The sequence below is a fragment of the Manihot esculenta genome, chromosome 9 (genome assembly GCF_001659605.2).
Source record: "Manihot esculenta cultivar AM560-2 chromosome 9, M.esculenta_v8, whole genome shotgun sequence".
Lineage (NCBI taxonomy): Eukaryota > Viridiplantae > Streptophyta > Magnoliopsida > Malpighiales > Euphorbiaceae > Manihot > Manihot esculenta.
In genome coordinates this window covers 33,124,803-33,145,382 of record NC_035169.2, presented here as the reverse complement: position 1 = coordinate 33,145,382, position 20,580 = coordinate 33,124,803, and the positions used below count along the sequence as shown (strand labels likewise).

General features: G+C 28.1%; 3 protein-coding genes across 8 annotated transcripts; 2 read left to right on the top strand and 1 right to left on the bottom strand.

Moving 5' to 3' along the window:
• The first annotated feature begins 160 nt into the window (after positions 1 to 160).
• Positions 161 to 5,436, top strand: LOC110622271 (dnAJ-like protein slr0093). Of its 6 annotated transcripts, none has more exons than XR_002489071.2 (8): positions 161 to 474; positions 2,311 to 2,425; positions 2,970 to 3,081; positions 3,175 to 3,250; positions 3,672 to 3,745; positions 3,857 to 3,927; positions 4,887 to 4,930; positions 5,022 to 5,436. XR_002489071.2 is itself a non-coding variant. In XM_021766733.2 (7 exons), exons 1-6 carry the CDS (start codon positions 445 to 447, stop codon positions 4,927 to 4,929), a joined length of 372 nt encoding a protein of 123 aa, XP_021622425.1. In that variant the 5' UTR covers positions 163 to 444; the 3' UTR covers position 4,930; positions 5,076 to 5,436. The 6 variants fall into 6 exon arrangements, 2 of the variants coding, with proteins under 2 accessions (XP_021622425.1, XP_021622426.1); XR_006351859.1 differs by having other exon boundaries at positions 2,311 to 2,435; XR_002489074.2 differs by lacking the exon at positions 2,311 to 2,425 and having other exon boundaries at positions 162 to 474; positions 5,076 to 5,436.
• Positions 5,437 to 7,908: 2,472 nt separating this feature from the next.
• Positions 7,909 to 8,754, bottom strand: LOC110622136 (putative gamma-glutamylcyclotransferase At3g02910). Its single transcript, XM_021766541.2, has one exon. It carries the CDS (start codon positions 8,658 to 8,660, stop codon positions 8,103 to 8,105), a length of 558 nt encoding a protein of 185 aa, XP_021622233.1. The 5' UTR covers positions 8,661 to 8,754; the 3' UTR covers positions 7,909 to 8,102.
• Positions 8,755 to 13,559: 4,805 nt separating this feature from the next.
• LOC110621886 (protein RGF1 INDUCIBLE TRANSCRIPTION FACTOR 1) lies at positions 13,560 to 15,384 on the top strand. Its single transcript, XM_021766164.2, has 4 exons — positions 13,560 to 13,765; positions 13,858 to 14,097; positions 14,200 to 14,415; positions 14,757 to 15,384. Exons 1-4 carry the CDS (start codon positions 13,703 to 13,705, stop codon positions 15,006 to 15,008), a joined length of 771 nt encoding a protein of 256 aa, XP_021621856.1. The 5' UTR covers positions 13,560 to 13,702; the 3' UTR covers positions 15,009 to 15,384.
• Positions 15,385 to 20,580: the final 5,196 nt, after the last annotated feature.

Sequence of the window (20,580 nt, the reverse complement as noted above, 5' to 3'; positions counted from 1 at the left end):
TGGGCCATTGATTGGCCTTTTCAAGGAAACTCATATCTTTAGAAAAGAAAACAAGCCCATGCTCACCTAACCCAGAGTTAGGTAAGTCTCACGTGCATGACACGCGTGGACTATCTGATACTGTGGCAGTGAAATGTTCGACCCAAAATTTAAAAGAAAGGCTATTTTTTTTTCTAATAAAAAACCCTAAATCGTTACAGTCGTGGCATCTGAAGAACCTATCCTCTAATCTTCATTTTTCCTTCAAGAAAAACCCAAATCCACCACACAAACCTAGTTTCCTTTTTTTTTTTCTTGTTAAAAAAGGTTTTTAGTTAAAATATCTGGGAAAACTAAACTGATTTCTTTCATTTGAAGAAGATTTCAAGCATCCTCTGGGTTTGTTCTTTCATGAGATGAAGTGTGCGAAAAATCATCTGCATGCTAAACTCATAATCGTAGGAGATGGAAGGCAATGAGAACACTACCCAAAAGGTGCACAAAATTAGTTTCCCTTCTCCTTGTGTTCCTTTTTCTTAATATATTACTGGGTTTTAGTTCTTTTGTTCTTGCGAATGAACCGATGCACATGATAATTTCTCATTGTCCAGTTGTGATTTCGGAGTTTTGTTTCTGGGTTTCTATCTTTCCATTGATTTATATGTGGGTGCTGTGAAAGGGCAGGGAAAAAATAAGAAATGAAAATTTCATGGCGTGGGGCCGTATGGACTAAATATTTAATCAAATAACTGAGCTTAATTTGAGACTATATGCTTTGTGTATTGGAATCCCGTTGCTGCAGTTGGGTGCATTGTTTTCTGAAGTATAGTTTTTGTGCATCTGAGCTTGGTATAGATGAATTACTAGAGGATTTACTATATGAAAAAACGCCTTGTAGCATTTTTCTTTTTGTTTTCATTGAGGAAGCTGGTTTGATCAAGCTGTAACCTTTTAGACATATTGGTGCACTTAGGTACTTCGATTGTTCAGAAATTGCAAGCAAAAGAATAGTTAGTTTAAAGATTTCAAAACCCCATTTATATATTATAGTTTGGTAAAGAAAACCCTCTTAAGCTATCCAAAGATTTAGTTAATTGTCGTCTTTATATTTGAACATTGAGAAGCATGGAACTAAAATTCATTACATGTACAAAATGAAGTCGAGTTTTTCTGTCACAGATGTTCGTGAAACATAAATACATATTAAATGAGTATTCTTAGCAATTTCGTTGCATGCCTATCATTTCACAACCTGAGATTTCTTCACTTTCTACATTTACATAATGACTTAAATCACAGTCCAGGACCCTATATCCAAGTACATAACTTTTTGGCTAGCTAAATTTAGTTTGATGCATAGACATCTTCTCCTTATTGATATTATTGATATTATTGATAATGAAACTCTTCCTGCTCCTAGAAAAAAAAAAGCTTTTCTTCCAAAAGATGATGCTCCTCACAACCTTAGATTTCTTCACTTTCTACATTTACATAATGACTTAAATCACAGTCCAGGACCGTATATCCAAGTACATAACTTTTTGGCTAGCTAAATTTAGTTTGATGCATAGACATCTTCTCCTTATTGATAATGAAATTCTTCCTGCTCCAAAGAAAAAAAAAACGCTTTTCTTCCAGAAGATGATGCTCCTCACCATTTGCTTTTTTTATTTAACCCTTTTACTTCTTTTCACCCCTCCCTTGCTTTTCTGTGTAGTACTATTGCATTGATATGATTGAATTGTTTTTGCTAGTTCTTTGGCTATTTTTCTAGGTTTAAGCATAGTTGTTACCTTATGCATAAAGTGCAATTAGCCTGTCTGAATAATGTTTGACTTGCCTCTTCAAGTATTTCATTATCTGCATTTTTTTTTGTGGTGGGTTGGTAACCTGCAGGGTGCAATGGTCCTTCAGATTTATCGCTGATGGTTCCACATAATGCATTCACTTCAGCTATTCCATTAATTAGTTCATTTCATTTATCTCTAAGTTGTCATAAAAGACATTTGGTTTATGATACTTGCCTACAACAGATTTCTTCTTAGTAAAACTTTTTATATAAATATTTCTGATGTCATAATGTCTTCATTTCATCCAAGTTAGTTTTGTATGATCAATCACTTGTGCTAATGTCGAGCTAAAATGCAAGACAAAATTACAAAGAATACAATGCAATGCAATTTTAAGAAATTTGGTGGTATAGTTTTACCAATGAAGATTAAGTTAGAGGATTCTTGAATGAAAGTTGTTGGGAAGATTTATTCAGTTCCATGTGAGAAAACTGTACTTTTTTTTTTAAATAAAAAAACCTCCTTTCTGCTAAACTTGCAGCTCTTGTGAATTGTTGGCCCATAACCGCTGGTTGAGGAGGCAGGTTCTGTACTTGGAATGATTTCTATTGGTGAATCAAGTATAATACGTAGTTTGCTGCATCTATCTGAGCATTGTAGGTGAAGGTGGTTACTTTTGAATGGCATGCATTCATTTTCTGTTGTTCTTTCTTATGAAATTTAGCAATGGAAGTTTTACCTCCTTGAAAAGATCAAAAGCAATGAAAGATAGATGAAATATATATATTTTTTCTTTAAATGATCAAATAGTGAAAGAAAAAAGCTTGATTGTTTCTAGCTATCTATCTGTTTGCTTGCACCTTTTGCTTTAAATCAAGCTTATTTTTGGTGTACTTAAATTGTTTAACTTCTAACTGATTAAATCATGTACAATTCATTCCTGTCATAGAAGGTTTCTTTTATGTCACCATTTTGCTGAAGATTTCGGATTGCATATCTGTAAGCGTTTGTTCAAAATGCGTTTGCACTCAATGACAAGTTTACTCAGTAATTGCTGTGGATGTTTTGCTCTGTATTTTAAGCATTTGCTCTAGTTGACAAGTCTACACAGTTCCCAATGTAAATACTTGGTTTCTGTTTGACAGTGTGATCTAAATCAACTTGCATCTGAATTCTGATGGAAACTCTCATTCTATGCAGGATTACTACAAAATTTTGGAGGTTGATTATGATGCAACGGATGAGATGATAAGATTAAATTACCTAAAGCTTGCGCTGGTTAGTGGTGCATCTACTATGAGCAGCTTCTTATGTGAGCTTTTACAATTCTTGATTGCAGTAGTTTCTTCATTAATTACTGTGGGATTGATACAAGACATTTCATGATATTTTCGTTTATCTACAGAAGTGGCATCCTGATAAACACAGAGGTGATAGTACTGTTACTGCAAAATTTCAGGAGATCAATGAAGCTTACAAAGGTAATGCTTATGTATGACAAGCACGAAGGCCCACTTTCTCTATGCGATAATATGTTTATTACTTCTAGTGAATCAGGAAAAATTAATTTGTGGTTTGTGGTCCTCTTACAGGATTACTGGTCTTAGGTAGATATCCATTTATTTTTTTCATGTGTTATTTCTTGCAAAATGCTGAAATATAGACTTGGGGAAAGGCTCTAGGATCCTGTTTGTGATCTATGCAGAAGTAGGACAGTTCCTTATAGATAAAGAAAATTAGTCTGAAAAATCAAGCAACATTCTCTATTGGCTTAAAGCTTATATCTGATGCATTTTAAGGTTTTATGATATTCAGCAATGCAGTATAAAAGTAGAAAGGTGATACGGGGTGGTGCGTGATAAACTTCTGCTCACACACTCTCTCTCTCTTTTTTTGGTGCAGTGTTGAGTGATCCAGCTAAACGATCTGATTATGATTTAACTGGAATATATGAGATTGATAAGTACACTCTACGGGTAAGAATTTGATGATACCATCAATCTCAGGATTCAAATGCATACATCTTTAAGTTGGTGTGAAGGTTTGAATTTTAACCAGTCTCAATCAATTTTGTTATTGCAACACAGGAATATCTTGCCAGATTTAAAGGAATGATACTTACCTGCAACGGGCTTGGTATCGGTCATACATCAATGTGGTAATTTTTCAAAACTATCTACGATTTTAGCTTAAGAAGGTGCTATTGAATGACCAGAATGAGAAATTTGCATTTTTACTCTTGAATTATATTGTTTTATCTTTTTGTTTCCTGGTCTTCATGGGAAATGGTCTGGCACTTGCAGTTTAGGTAAAAGGTAGGTTTGAACCTATGCCCCTAGCAGCATACAAAGAAAGCTTTATTTCGTGGACTATGTTGCCTTTTCTAATTGCTATTACAAAAATTGCAAGGTTTTTGTTTCCCAAAAAAGAGAGGGGCAATATGTTTTGCACTTTCCCTTTTCTCTTGAAGAAAAAAAGGTTTAGTTCTTAGGGTGAGGCTAGATAAAACTTTTCCTTGAATCATCAAAAGAAAATGCAGTTTTTCATAGAATCATTACGAAATGCCCTTTTACTTCCTGTTATTTCCAGTCGAAAAAGTTTCTGAGAGGAATTTTAATATATATATATGAACTTTAGTCTTATAATTGATGAATAGTGATCTGGACCCACACAACTTAGATAGAGAACATTATATGGCCTGGTTTAGAGTCCATTCTATAGCCCAAGGTTAAAGATATTTTCTATCTATCTATAACTGGGGGTTTGGACTGTGATTCTTTATCAAGAGCCAACCCCTCTCTTTTTCTCTCTACTTTCTCTTATTCATATGACACCAAAGTCAACATAAAGCTAACCTACCCTACTCTAAATATTTGGTGGCTTCTTGGAGCCATCTGCAAGAGGTAAAATACAAGGGCAAAGCTGGAACGTGAATGCAAAATTTTTGTTGCATGCTTTACATTTGTACCGTAGTGAATGTTCAATGAGGTAGGTGAAATCCATTTGATTATCAGCTGTTAATAGGCTGTTAGTGAAGTTGATTAGCAATTCTTTTGTAACTAAATTTTAGCTTGTATAAATAGTAGCTGTGTACTCATAAGCTTTATGATATTGCAGGACACAGCAACTGACTGAAGCCAATGAATTTGCAGAAAAATAAGGTATATTTTATAAATATATTTTTCTCTGGTTGCCCCCACGTTATTAAGTTTATTTTATGCAAGGCCCCACTGAATTTATTTTTCCCCCTAGTGAGCCAAAAAACCCTGGTATCAGCTGACCTGGATGCTGTGATGATTGAATCAGGGATTGAGATATCAAAGGATGTTGCAAGAGCAGCAACTCTTTCTTAATCTGAAGAGGGAGGTATATCTGTCTGTTTGTATTAATATGTTACTGAATATTTGGAGAATCAGTGAGTCTTCTCTTCTCACTCATTTTATATGGAAGATGCATTGCTCAGAGTCTGATACACCACAGTTTTTAGATAAACTCTGAGGCAATCACACTTGTGATCTTGTTTGTTTGTATCATTCTTCTTGTATAATACCATTTATTTGGCTGGTCCTGTGGTCTCAACTTAGGCCATGTTTGGCTTGAGGTTGGGAGAGGTTGAAATGATTTTAAAAGAAAAAAAAATAAAAGTTTTTTTTTTTTTTAATGTTTATTTTAGATATTAGTAAAAAAAAAAAGTATTTAATTGTTTTAAAAGCTTTTTTATCATTATAATATAATAAAAATATTAAATTTCTTCTTGAATTATATTACATGAATTAAATTTTATCTGTTGATGCAAATTGTTTAGACTCTTGACATTGTTGTCTGTTGATGCTTAGCAAGGGATCAAATCCTTGGATTATATTATTATTATTATTATTCATTGGTATGTGCATCATCTATATTAATCTTTGTTTTATTATTCATTTGCATTATTTTTTTAATCTCCCCATGATATCAGTGACATATGCCTTATTATAAATTATTTGATTTTTTAACAAATAAAAATAAATCTCAAGTGGAAGAGAATCCAGATGCTGCAGGCAAAAATCAGTGGTTTTTTATTATTCTTTTGAGGATCTAAAGGCCAAGTGATTGGGATTATGCTTGAACAGGCCTTTCATGTGAATTTGAATTTTTTTTTTTTTAATTTATAAGTTTGAGTTTATAAATTTAACGACAAACATCTTTATATTAAAATTAAAATTATAAATGTAAGGTTGTCAACTTTCATATGATTGATTAAATAACATATGATATTAATTATAATTGTGGTGTATAAATGAAAAAAGAAATGTTGAAAAGTTGAAAGTTTGGCAACACCTTTATGGATGAAGCGCACAAGAATCTTGTGGAATATACACGCCGACTCTCTTTTTATATCCTAACCTGTCTGTCTGTCTGTCTGTCTTCTAGAAATTATTAATTACAAAACATGTTATGACACAAATAATATTAGCATTCAAATGGTATTGTATTTTTTTTTTTAATGAATCATTCAACATTCAATTCCCGTCAATAATACTATTTATATAAATTATTTATTTTGTGATATAATTAATAAAAATTTATTATTTACTCGAATATTGTTATTATTAATAATTCAGTATCTTTATTTTAAAATTCTACTAAAATGTTTTTATTTTTTATTTTTGATAATAATAGCGTCTTTCTGTCTTATTTGTCTTATTTGTTTTTTTTTCTGTTAAAATTTTTTTTTTAAATGATGAATAAAAGATAAAATTTTTAAAATTTTATTTTATTTTAAAATAAAACTCCTTATGTTGTCATTATTAATAAATGAGTTTCTGTATTTTTAAAAATTTATTATAATATTTTTATTTTTTTAAAAATTAATTAAAATATTTTTATTTTTTCTCAAAATTATTAAAAATGAGATAATTTAAATTTTTTTATTATATTTTTAATAATAAAAGTAAATAAAAATTTTATTTTATTAATGAAAAAAATATAAAGGTGTTTTGATAGATTTTTTAAAATCAATGAATTGACTTTATTAATAATAATAATATTTAAAAATTAAATAGTAAATTTTTCTATAAGAATGGTTAAATTATTTTTTACTTATAAAATTTTAGTATAATTAACATTTTAATATAATTAAAATATTAATTTTTATAATTTTAAAATTAAATATTTAGATCTTCATCTAAATAGGAGTTTGTTCCATTCATTTTTCCTATTAAAATGTTGTTATAATCTTTTTAACCGAATAAATTATATCTTAATTTTTAAATTTTAAAATTAATGAATTGACTATTATATTTTTAAAATTCATATTTAAATCTTTTTATAATTATTTCGCTAAATTTCAGAAAATATTTTTATTATCCTTTTCTAATTTATCCCTTTTCAAATCAGAAATATTAAAAAATTAAGATTTTATCCATTTCTTATCATCCATTAGAATTTAAAATTTTTACCTTTACTTTTTGTTTAGAATAATACTTAAGTTTCTATTAATTTATATGTAAATTATTATATTCAATTAAAATTTTCATTCATTCATCTTACTTTTAATAGATTTTTATAAAATATATTTTAAAAATAAATTATATTTTCTAATGTTTGACTACCTACTAAATTTAATGTTTGTCTATAACGAAAAGGAAAAAAAACTGTAATTTTAAATAAACTAAATATATATAAATTTAAAATTTTAATTTTAAAATATAAAAATTAATTTATTAATTATACTAAAATTTAAAAATTAAAATATAGTTTATATAATATATAATGTTTCCCAAATTAACAAGTATTTAATATTTATTTTTCTTCTTTTCATCTATTTGATGGAATTATATATCGAAATTATATATGAAAAAAAAATCTCATTTAAACAGACTGATTGAATTTAGACGGACTAGTTATTAAGTGTTTGATTTTAATACAAATACCAATTTGTTAAATAACTTAAAACTTACCCTGAAAAATTTTGATTTTGTTTAAAATTGCAGAAACTATTTTCCTTTCTACTGAAATGAAATCAAATGAGAATGTAACTGTGTTGCTTCATCATCTAAAACTGTTTCAATACTTTGAGTAATTGAAGGGAATTGGCCTAAAATTATTTTCTTTTACTAGAAAACAAACACCCTCCATACATCAAGGCACCAATCACTAATTAAAATACTAAATTTTTTTTCCTTGCATTCTCAGAAATTGAAGAACAAGAAAAGATACAGATGAAGATAGGATTCTTGGTTTTGCTTTTACATCAACTCTGTGATTCGAAACAGAGAAAGGGAGGAAGCTACGGCTATCGCTATGGCTATGGCACATAATTTTTACTTTCTTGTTATTTGAAATTTTCAATTAATTACCATCAATAGAGCTTACAAAAACATGAATCTGATCTAAGAAGCTCAGATTTTGAGGCCTATCTTTCCTCTTCACATATCCTTTCGCTTCCTTCTCCCCGTACACAACATATCCCCTCTTTCCGTTCCTCTTCCACATCTCCGCCGCGTAACTCCTGTGCGCGTAATACGCCTCCGCCGCACACGCTTTTCCCTCACCATCACCCGTTGCCGAAATCGGTTCCACCATTATCGGTAATCTCTCGTAGTGGCAGCGAGTGATGCCCTCCAGCTCGTCGAGACGGGTGAGCCCTCTAGCAGTTACGGCGTACAATTCGCCGGTAACACGATTGGATCCGGAAGCTCCAGGGAGATTGAGGAGGAATGGGACCCTGTAGGGACCACAAACGAGAGGATAATTGTCTATGGTTCGATATGTACCTCTAAAGACAGCGTCTCCGGTTCGCATCAGATCTTGCAAGAGTCCGTGGTTGGAGAAGCCTCTCTTGAGAGTACCGTAGGTGAAAATGAGCGTTGATGGTGATGGATTGTCCTCTGCTATTTCAAATCCCATTTGGCTTCTCTCTGAACTTCTTCTGTAAATGGAAGCAGATAGTTTTTGCAGAGATCTTTCGGTTGAATTTGGAGATGATGACGATGACCGAGGAAGAGATGCTCTATTTATAGCGCCATTTCCTAGGTTATACCGTACTTATACAATTTTAATTATCACATTACGTATAAATAATAAAAATAAATCAATACTATATCTTAAATTTTATTATAAAGATTCTGTCACTACATTTAATTTTGAGATAATTGAAATTATTATAAAATACATTAATATATATTTATAAAATTTGATTTTTCATTTACTTTTGTGACTAATCAGTCAATAGCATAATAAATATATTTTGATTTTATCAAACTAAAACAATATATTATTTGTTAATGATTTAATGGAATTAAAAAATAAATATTAAAATACTAAATTAATAAAACTAGAGGAATTATTAATTGTGAATATCACTTAAAAAGTATAAAATAAGCTGAATTTTATTTTATTTATGAAAATAATTATATTTATATTAAAGATTTAATATTTAAGATGTGCTCTCTTCTAAAATAATTTACTTGAAAAAATAGTTAACTTGCTATATTTTAAAAATATTTTCTCTCTCATATCGGCTTTTGCTTTTAGGCAAGGGCCCTTGATCCTGCCGTATTGTACGGCCTTACAAAGAACGAAATCTTCTTCCACCATGCGGTGAGCTCAAAGATAAGGTGTGGAAAATGACACCACTATGGAAAAAATTATTATTTAATTTATATTGTAGAAAATTTTAATCTATATTATAAAAAATTTATTTTACCTCTATTTATTTTACAAAAAATAATATATATTTAAAAAATATTTTTTAATGTGATAATTTATTTTTTATTATTTAATTTTAATTTAAAAAATCAAATTTATTAAAAAATTTATATATAAAAATATTAATAAAAATATAAAGATGTGAAAAATAACATTCTCTTTTAAATATTCTTAAAATTTTAAATCACTCATCAATTTTACCATTAAATTCTAAAAAAATACAATATGTCTTCAATAAGATTGATTAATTAGTTTATATTTTTATAAAATTAAAAGATTAATAATTTTTATATATAATAAAAATTAAATAGTAGAATATTTAATTTTTAAAATTAATTAAAGACTTAATGATAATTTTTAATTTTTTATGAATACTTTAGTATATTTTTTTAAAATTAATGAATTTTTTATTATAAAAAACTAAATATTAAATTAATCGTAATCATACACTAACTAATATATTTTTCATATTATATAAATTAAATAATATAATATTTAATTTTTAAAATTAATAAAAAATAATTAATAAATTTTTTAATATCTCATATCATAAAAATTAAAGAGTAAATTATCCTTATCACTTGGCTTTATTTATGTTTTAAGAGCACCGATGAGACGCTGATAAGTGTTTCCACCTTCATTTTTATTATTAATAATTTTTATATGCTACGCGGTTAGTAATAGATTCTTGCAATCTATTACCTAGAATTTATTTTAAAATATTAATATTTTTTAAAACTTAATTTAATTATTTTTATAAAATAAATTATGCCAAAAAAAATAAACTAATTTTACTCAAACTGCTCCTATTAATGAAATTATTTAGAAAATTTTTATTTTAAAAAAATTCGGATATGAGTTTTTAAAAAATGGAAGCGAAGGAAGATAACAATTTGGCTTTGGATTTTGGGTGCTGGAAATGATAATGAAATGTGTCATTTGGATGTTTTTGGATTTCTCTATTCCCTTATTTTTATTAAATATTATTTAATAATATGATAAATTAAAAATAATAGTATATAAAAATTAATTTTTTATTATAAAAAATAAATTAAGAATAAGAATAAGAATTAAAAAAAAATAAAAAAAGATTTAAAGAGACGAAAAATGGGTGGAAGAGGATGAATGGGAAGATAGAAATGTTGATAAGCGAGGGATCTTATGAATGTGGCTGTGCCTGCGCCTGCTTTTTCTGACCTCTTTGTTTTGTTTTCATAACCATCATCCCGAGGATGCCTCGGAACCATCAAAATTTATTATTTCAAATTTCTTCCTCTTCAGAATTAATGAATCATTCTCCAAAACCCTTCTTTTTAATAAATAAAAAAATATATATTTATTAATTATTAACTAATAAAATAAAACACGATTATTAAAAAAACATCAATAAAATTTAGAAATTAAATAATAATTTAGCTAAAATAAAACTGAAGTTTCCTCGGGGGGTTTTGGAAGATGGTTAGCCCAACTAGACAGAAACCTGAAGGCCACTTCAGCAGCCCAATGGGCCTAAATGCTCAAAATAACACTACTATGACTATCATCGTTCCCACAAATATACGGCTACTCAGCAAATAGTATGAATTATTTCATGTATTTAAGACTCCGCTTATTTCATAAAAATATTTATTAGAAATTTTTTTATATATTTTTTTATATTTAAAATATAATAAAAATTATTTAACTACCGGTATTAACGGAATAAATAACTAATAAATTTTTTAAAAATTTAATAATATTTAATATATTTTTTAAAATAAAAATTAATTAGTAAAATTTTTTATATTATAAATAATAAATAATATTTTAAGATAATAAAAAAAATAACAACTAGGAAAAAACACAAAGAGAAGAGAGTGACATAAGAAAGGATTAAAGAGGCATCACATCTATGTAAATAAATTAATTAAAGAGAAAAAAAAAAGAAGAAGAAGGCATCAATCACTATCAACAAGTGGGCACGAAAATACATGGCATGCCACATAATTATCAAATACACCAAGTGGATTCTGTCCTCATCACCTCTTATTTATTTAGTGCTCAACATAGTAATCTACTCTTTTACTTTCCCATCTACTCCATAAATAAATAAATAAATAAAAATAATCTTAAATTTTAAAACTATAGAAATATAATGATAATAAAAAAAATTCAGCATTTCAGTCTCAAATCTCCTATGGCAAACAATAAAAGTAGATGATATTCTCAGTGCAAACAATGCATCAAGCATAAATCATATACAATCCCCAGTTGCACAGAAAAAAAAAATTTAAAAAGCAAAACTATATAATTAAAATCAAGTTGCTATAGTTGCAAAAATCCACTAATGTAATAAGACTGTATTCATATAAATTTAATATTTTATTAAAAAAACTTTTACTTTTGATATCATATTCATAAAATTAAAAAATATATATATTATTATTATTATTATTTTAAATAATATAACATATGGGCTAATTACCCTTGCTTTTATAGGTAGATCTAATTAATTAAAATATTTTTCTAGTTTATAAATTAAATTAAAATATCACTATATTTTATTTCTTTAATTATAGAGAATAAAAGTTAAATTTTCAATTTTTTTACAATTAATCCACAAGAAAATATCTAAATTACCCTACTTAGAAACAATGAAGTCCCAAATAACTTCAACTCAGCTGATCACAATTTCACCACTTTTCCTCCCTTGTTAATTCCTTCATCTCTTCCTTCCTCCTCTCTACCATTTAATTTAGAATTTTCACAATTATAGATAATAAAAAAAAACAATCATAGCAAAAAAATTTTATTTTCATTTTTTGTCATCCTTAATCCAACTATTTATTCTATAGACTTGACTAAGTTGGGACCAAATGTGGCTATACTCCCAAAAATAAAGATATTGTGATTTTGGGTGTAAGGGAGGTTAGCCAATCCACAATAGCTAAGATGATGGCTCAAGTTTTGAATTGTAATTTTCTTTCATGCTATAATTTTCACTATAGTGACTCTAGTTTTGTAGGTTGTCCTCTAGATTTAACGAAATTAAAATATAAAAATATTTTAATTTATTTTATAAATTAAAGAGGTATTTTAATTAGTTAGGCTTAAGAAGGGACGAGGATAATTATTGGACACTAGCTTAAGGAAGCTCATCGAACCCAGAAAAGAGCAAGCATTTTCAAGGGGAACCACACAACAGAGCCTAAAGCTAACATCAAATTGGAGAACCGAAGGATTCTACCCGCAAAACTCTTCCACAAATTTACGATTCAGTCGAGCGAAGGGTAGACTAGAGACCCATAATCTAAACCTCATCAACCGAAACCAGGGAGGTTGAAGATCAGCAGGTAGAAAAAACAAACCAAATGTACTGCAGCTGAGAGGGGGTGATGGACAAAGCTCCCTCCACTGATGTTTAAGGGTCACTAATGTTTGCCTAACGCCTGGTGCTAATCTCAGAGTGTCCACCATATTCAACAAAGCCCCCTCGCTGATCATCGCAGGGGAAGGAATCACAAGACTGACTCGAGAGAAAGTTGGGCTTAATAAATCAGTAAAACCTTACTTGTTTTTTATAAATAAGATACTATTTAAAAAAAACAGTTTTTTTTTTGTTATTTTGATAATATTAAATTAAAATTTCATATTTTATAATTAATATATTTAAGAAAAAATTTTTTTTTTCCTGGGGCATGCCGAACAAGGATTGAGTTTGGTGCCTTTGTAAAATTAACCCCCAGAAACTTAAAATCCAACACATGGGATTGTTCTAGTTTAGCTGATTCACCCACTTTTTCCACGTTTTGAAAGGAACACCTCCCAAGTTTCAAACACTACAGACAACACATCTCCACCAAAAACATATTTTGTCCGTGTAAATTTTGGCATAAATTTCACCTCATAAAAATTATATATATATAAAAAAAAAAGGTTCTTCTGGGTAATAATGAAACGACACTATATATTATTAAGAGAATAAAAGAAAGAAAGAAAGAAAATGGAGAATATAAGAATAGAAAGGTCAGTTCCTTAATCCAAACGCATCTTATTTTTGGTTTAGGTTCGGATTCAGGTTCGGCGGTAGACTTTTAAGCCAAAGATAAGCACATCTCACACATCCCTCCCCCATCCTCTCACACCCACCACTGCAAATTCTCTCTCTCTCTCTCTCTCTCTCTCTCTCTCTCTCTCTCTCTCTTTCCTGGGAAAAAAGATTGAAAGAAAGCTCCTTTTTCTTTCTCCAAAACTGCCCAGAGATGATCATCACTGATCAAGAAACAACAGTGAGAGAAATCAAACCCAAAAGCAGAAGAATCATGGTCAGTTTCATCAGTGTCATTACATTTGATTTGTTAAATGTTTCTGTTTGATGAATTCTTGCATTGATATTCAAAACCCATGTATGTTTTAGGGTGGTGGAGGTCCTGATTATGATGATGATGATGATGATGATGGAGGTGATGTTGATAATAAAGAAGATATCAAGTGGCCGCCATGGTTGCGTCCTCTTCTTCAAACAAGCTTCTTTGTGCAATGTAAACTTCATGCTGATGCTCATAAGAGTGAATGTAATATGTATTGCTTGGATTGCATGAATGGAGCCCTTTGTTCTCTCTGTCTCTCATTTCACAAAGATCATAGAGCCATTCAGGTATGGCGTTCTCAATCAAATCCAACACATTTTCCTGTGAATTTTTGGTTGCTGTTCTCGGCCAAAATCATTTACAGATGGGTGTTTATTTGTGTGTTGTAGATAAGGAGATCATCGTACCATGATGTGATTAGAGTTTCTGAGATTCAGAAATATTTGGACATAACAGGAGTTCAGACGTACATCATCAACAGTGCTAGAATTGTGTTCTTGAATGAAAGGCCTCAGCCAAGGCCTGGTAAAGGTGTCACCAATACTTGTCAAGTCTGTGAGCGTAGCCTCCTTGATTCTTTCAGTTTCTGTTCCCTTGGTTGCAAGGTATGGATTCTTCACAATCTCTCTTCCAATTCTTCTCAATTTCTCATTTCTCCCCATAATAACAAATCGAACCTTTTTTGAAGAAATTTTAGTAGGAAAAAATCGCCACTAAATGCACTTTGATTAGCATAAAAAATTTGTAGCGTCGCAGTTTCTGTGGCGGCTTAGTGGCAAAGATTACGCATTTAGTGACAAAATTTGCCCCACTAAAGTCTAATTTCTTTTGGTGAAATCTCTTGGGTGGTTGGGAAAATTTTAAATACCCACTTGCATATGTTTACTATGGTAATTAACTAAATTAAATTTTTTATTTTCTAATTGGGTGATGATCATATCATCAGATTGTTGGGACATCAAAGAAATTCAGGAAGAAGAAAATAAGAAAGGAAATGGAAGGATCAGACACAGAAGAATCAATGAATGGAAACAGCGTTATCAGAGAAAAAGGAAATGGAAATGGGAATAAAAGGAAAATTCAAAGCTTTACACCATCAACACCACCACCAACTTCTGCAAGTTACAGAGCTACAGCAAAGAGGAGAAAGGGGGTCCCCCATAGATCCCCAATGGGAGGATTCATCATAGAATACTAGCCACTCATCAAGTCTTCATTATATATATACACACAAATCTGCAGAACCCAGTAGCTAGGCTGGTCACTGAGACACCTGAGCCTTTGAGCCATAGGAGGCCGGTGTTGGATATAGTGATCTTATGAAACTCCATAATGTTGTTGTATATAGAAAGAAAAAGAAATAAGTGAAATGGAGAAGTGACCAAGAAAGAAAGAGGAAGAAGAAAAAAGAAAAATAATGTTATTGAAATGGGGGTGTTAGATTTGAGATCATGTAGGCTTTTGATACTAATTTGTGATTAGTGCAATATGTACATAATTAATTATGGCATGTAGCTTTGTTAAAAAAAAGATGTAATGCATTGTGAAAAATGAATGAATGCACCAATTAATTATATCTTTTAATTTTTTTTTTATTTCTTCATTTAATTATTATTCTTTTAGTACATAAGAAAAAATAAATTCTAGTGAGGTCTTTTGAGACCTACCACCACCCATGCGGTGCCGTTTAATCGCCCCCTAAATTTTAGAAAAATGACATATTTCAAGTGTATTTTAAAATTTTATCCAAATCATTATTATTATAAGCAAACTCTTTGAAATTTTATTGTTCTTGCAGCAGAAAGAAAATATGTTTAACCTGTTAGAGATTGGCTTTGTAATGGTAATATATAGTAATTTTTACCCATCGAGTCTTTGAAATCGTCTTGTGTGGCAGTTATCTATATATATTTATATATATATTTAGTAATAAAACATTTTATTTCTAATGTTGCCCACCTATTATTTTTCATGTTAAAAATTCATAAGAATATTTAAGTAAATTTGGGAGATTTTAAATTCTACTCTTCTGATTCTCATTTTAAAAAAAAAAATTCACATTATAATTAATACTATATATTTTTTAAAAAATAAAAATCATAGAATACATTCTATTAATCTTAAAAAATTGTAAATAATTACAGAATTTCAACAATAAATTTTATTCTCGACATATAAAAAAAAATTTCAATCAAGTTTTATTTGTATAAATATATATAAAAGCCAGATTGGACTTTATAGATTCACCACATTATTGTCTTTTTAGTACATTATTAAAGAATAATTACAAGCAGAGAGTTTTATTTTATTATTTTTTTTAATTTCAGGGTGATCTGGTCTTTGAAAAATTAGATTATATAAAATGTGAAAGGAATAAATTTCTTCGAAAAAACAAAATCTGCTGCATTGAATGATTAACTTGTGGGGTTAGTTTGAAAAAAATAATAATAAAGATTAAACTTTGGAATAAATTAATTTAGCTTTTGAAAATTGTCATATAAGTTAAATACAGTTTAATTTATTAAATTTTATAGAAGTCTCAAGAAAAATAATATGTTAATATATAAAATTATATACAATTCCATCAAATTAAATTTTGAAATGAAATAAATTTACTATTAATTTTTTTAAATAACTATTATACTAAAATTTAAAAAATTAAAATAAATCATAAGAAGCTTTAGAAATTTAGTTCTCTAATGTTAATAATGTGTTTTTGGTACGATTGATTTCTTTTAATACAATTAAATCAAATAAAATCCATCGCTATCTAATGAAGCACACGTAATTTATCACAAGAAAAAATAAAGGGAAAAAATTGGAAAACGAGTGGGTCCCACTTAGGACAAAGGAGGTAAAGTGGGGAAGGGGAAGAAACAGACAGTCACGGAAGAGGCAATGTACTCTCTGGAAGTTGTATGATTTTGACACGTATTTTGTCTGTTGTACCGGTAATACCGGTAAGCACAGTATTATTATCATTGTTTTTTTTTTTACAAAAAAGCTTTTATTATGAAATAAATAAAAAAATGGCTAAGAAAACGACACAGTAGACGCCGTCCTATGCAAGTTGCCGTACCAGAAAATTGCCGTCACATTCATGATTCTTTGGGTTGATAAGTTGAAAGCCACGTGTCCCACTACCTCCAATAATTGTACTTTGATTACTTCTCAGCCGTCCATTTTTCATCGCCCATCTTTTGCGTTGTACTTTGTTGAAAAAGTTTGTAAGACCCACTAAATTAAGTGGGTTTAGTTTCATTATTATTTCAAAAAAAAAAATCATAATTATTGACAAGAGAATCTAATTTAAAATAATTGTATTATTGGGAATTTATTTTTCTTTTTATTGATTGGTTGGGTGTTGGTGGCCATGGGAATAATAGGAGCCATCATTTTTTTTAAAAATAATTTTTAGGTTTTTAATATTCTCAATATGAATCAGAATCTAATCCTTGGAGGATTCGCTCACATTATGGTTATTTTTTGGTATGTAATGGAATTTTTCCTTTTTTATTTTTAGATTTGAGCTTCATTATTGGAAATTAAATTAATTAAAAAAATGCTTAGAATTTTTGTTAAAAAATGTTTATTTGATTTATTTTTTTAATATTTTAAAATATATTTTTGATGTGAAAATTCTTATATATATCATATGAATAGAAGGGAAATTTGGTTGGAGAATAATAATATTGGTGAATAATTTTCTTGTGGGGTAGCTTTGTCATTATGAAAGAAACAATGAACAAGAAAATCCATAAAAATAGATTAGATTAGAATAGGTACTCTAAATATTTATCCAAATTGCCATGGAAATTAGGATGAAGTTTCTTCATTCAATCTTACTTCTTACTTTTGTTTGATCATATTATTAATTGATTGATCTTTAACATAAATATTATAAAAAAAATTAATTTTATATTAAACATAATATTTAAATTTTTATAACGAGATGAAAAATTACCGTGTTAATTTTTTAAAAATTAATTTAATGCATTTATCATTTATTAAATTTTATATTAATTTATAATATTTTTAAAAAAATTTCACTGTATATATATAGAGAGAGAATATTTTTTTCTTACTTTGATTGGGTCTCACTCAACCAAGCTTAGATTTGACTAGAAATTGGCTTCTCATGTTCCCTTATCTTCCTAGAGATCACCATCCCCTTGTTGGTAGATAGAGTTGCTGAAGCAGCATTATGGCTCCATATTGTGCTGAGGAGCTAAATATCAAATTTCCGTAAAGAAATATATTATATATTTAATGTTTCAACCAATCAACTTTAATTTAATTTAATGGTAAAACCTAATTAAGATGTATGATAAAAAAATGTTGATTTTCTTAAGTTAAAAAAAAAGCATGGCCTTGCAATCGGGTCGTTGATGGCAATATTGTATGAAAGATACGAGAGAGATAAAGAGTGAGTAGCATTCGGTTCAAATTGAAAAAATTAACGGGACTAAATTAATTTAAAAATTTAGTTCAATTTTGTATAAAAAATAAAAAAATTATTAAAAAATCAAATCAAATCGAATTTAATGAGACTGATTCAATTCAATTTAATTTTTAATTAAAATCAATTTAATTTAATTTTTATAAATATTAAAATTTTAATTTTTAATTTAATCAGTTTAGTACATTTTAAATTAAAATAATTAATATCCACCTTTAATAAAACAAATAAATTTATTTATTTATTATCGATAGACATTAGTCATCACATTAAAGGATAGATAGGGCAATGAATGGACCCCACCTTTTTTTTAATGAAGTTTGCCTAAGCCATGATGTCAATTGCTTCCCAATCCTCTCTTATTCATATGGTGTGACAATTGCTTCATATTATTAAAATTGTATTAATGCAACAGAGGATTGCATTTCCACTAGGACTCATTTTTATTTATTTATTGTATTTCATTGGCTATAATCCCCTAGTTAGGTCACCCACATTACCAACTTGGTATTTTTTTTAGGTTAAATCCTAGCTTTACACGTGTTTCACACTATCAACATTTGTTCCATTTGAGATTTGTTAAAGTTAATATGTGATTAATTTACTAACCCAATTGATTAGTGTTTCAAAATCTATTTTGTTCTATAATAAAATTTAACATTTTTAATATTAAGGTTTGACCAAGACCCTCCAAAGTTTGCAGCCTCAAATTTCCAATTAGTGTATTCTTTATGATCTAGTGCTCTATGTTAGGAAAAAATGTGTAAAAAATTTCAAATATTCTTTATAAATCTAAAAAAAATTACTAATAAAATTTTATTAAATTAATTATTAAATTTTAGTCTAGTTAGAGTGAATATAGTAAGAGGATAAATAATAAATATAACTAATTAATTTTTTAAATAAGGAAAATTTATTTTATGATTTACTCTCGTCACCGTGATTTACAATTATGCAAAACGTTAGATGTATTGATGAAAAAAATATTAAAAATAAATTATTAATTCTTAAAAATATATAATCTGAAATTATAAAATAAATTGAATTAAAATTAAAAATTAAGTTAAATTGAGATTTTGATTTAAATATATTTACTAAAAAAATTAGAATATAATTATTGAAATTTATAAAGTTATTAATTTTTTAATAATTATTAATTATATTAAAATATTAATTTTTGATACTAATCAAAATAATAACATGATATTTTTATTAAATACAATGATAAAATATAAATAATTAATTTAAAATATATTAATTAATTTTTATAATTTAAAATATATCAATTAAAACTCAAATAATTCCATTTTTTTTATCCCTTTATTTTTCCTTCCCACCTACTCCCTCTCAAATATTTGTAGACCATCGCCCTGACGTTGAATCACGAAGATTCCGTTTCTCATAATTTATTTTGTAAAAAGAAAATTTAAACAAATTATTATAAAATTACGTATATTTTTTAAAATAAAAATTTTGTAAATTAAAAAATATCTTTTCATTTTTGATAAAAAAGTGAATTAAATTAATTTTTTATATAATTATTTATTTCAAACAAAAAGTAAAACACAAGATGTTTTATAATTTCTCTTAATATTATTTATTAAAAAATTAATATTAAAATTAAAAAATTCTAATTAAATTTAATAGTAAAAGAAATATAAGTAAGTGTACCATGATTTAAAAATCAAAAAGAGATAAAATTTTGATATGAGTAAGTAAATTTAGTTTGAATGATTCACGTCTTCTTCTTTACTTTTTTTTTCTTTATTTTTTAGTGACATATTAACCGCCGTCCTCCTGCCGTGTTACTTATCGCTATCATATAAAATCGTACATACGGGCATATCTACCTTCTCATCATTGTTAGAAAGTTATTTAATTATCTTTCAACGCTCATACTGATAGAATCACGGCATAGTTGGATTTATCCCTATTTTCCATCACATGAGATGAGCTGAGTCGTCTTTAATGAATATTAATTTCGATCAGTCCGGCTTATCCGATTGTGAACCGAATTGCACGCTAATAAATCAGTGTCCGGCTCTCATACAACGGCTCGATTACGGTCAATGTGTCATTGTCCCAATGATCATAAATGTATATATAATTTTCCATCATCATAAAAAAAGTTAAATAAATTAAAAAATATAACTTTCTAGAAAATGTGAGAATATATTTGGAAAATCAAATCTTTTGAAGACCAAGCTTGAGTTCTGACTCAATGAAATCCACTTTCAAAGTCCAACATATCATTCTGACCAAAAATTTGTTCCACTTAGCAGATGGACCAAATCACATAAATCAAACCATT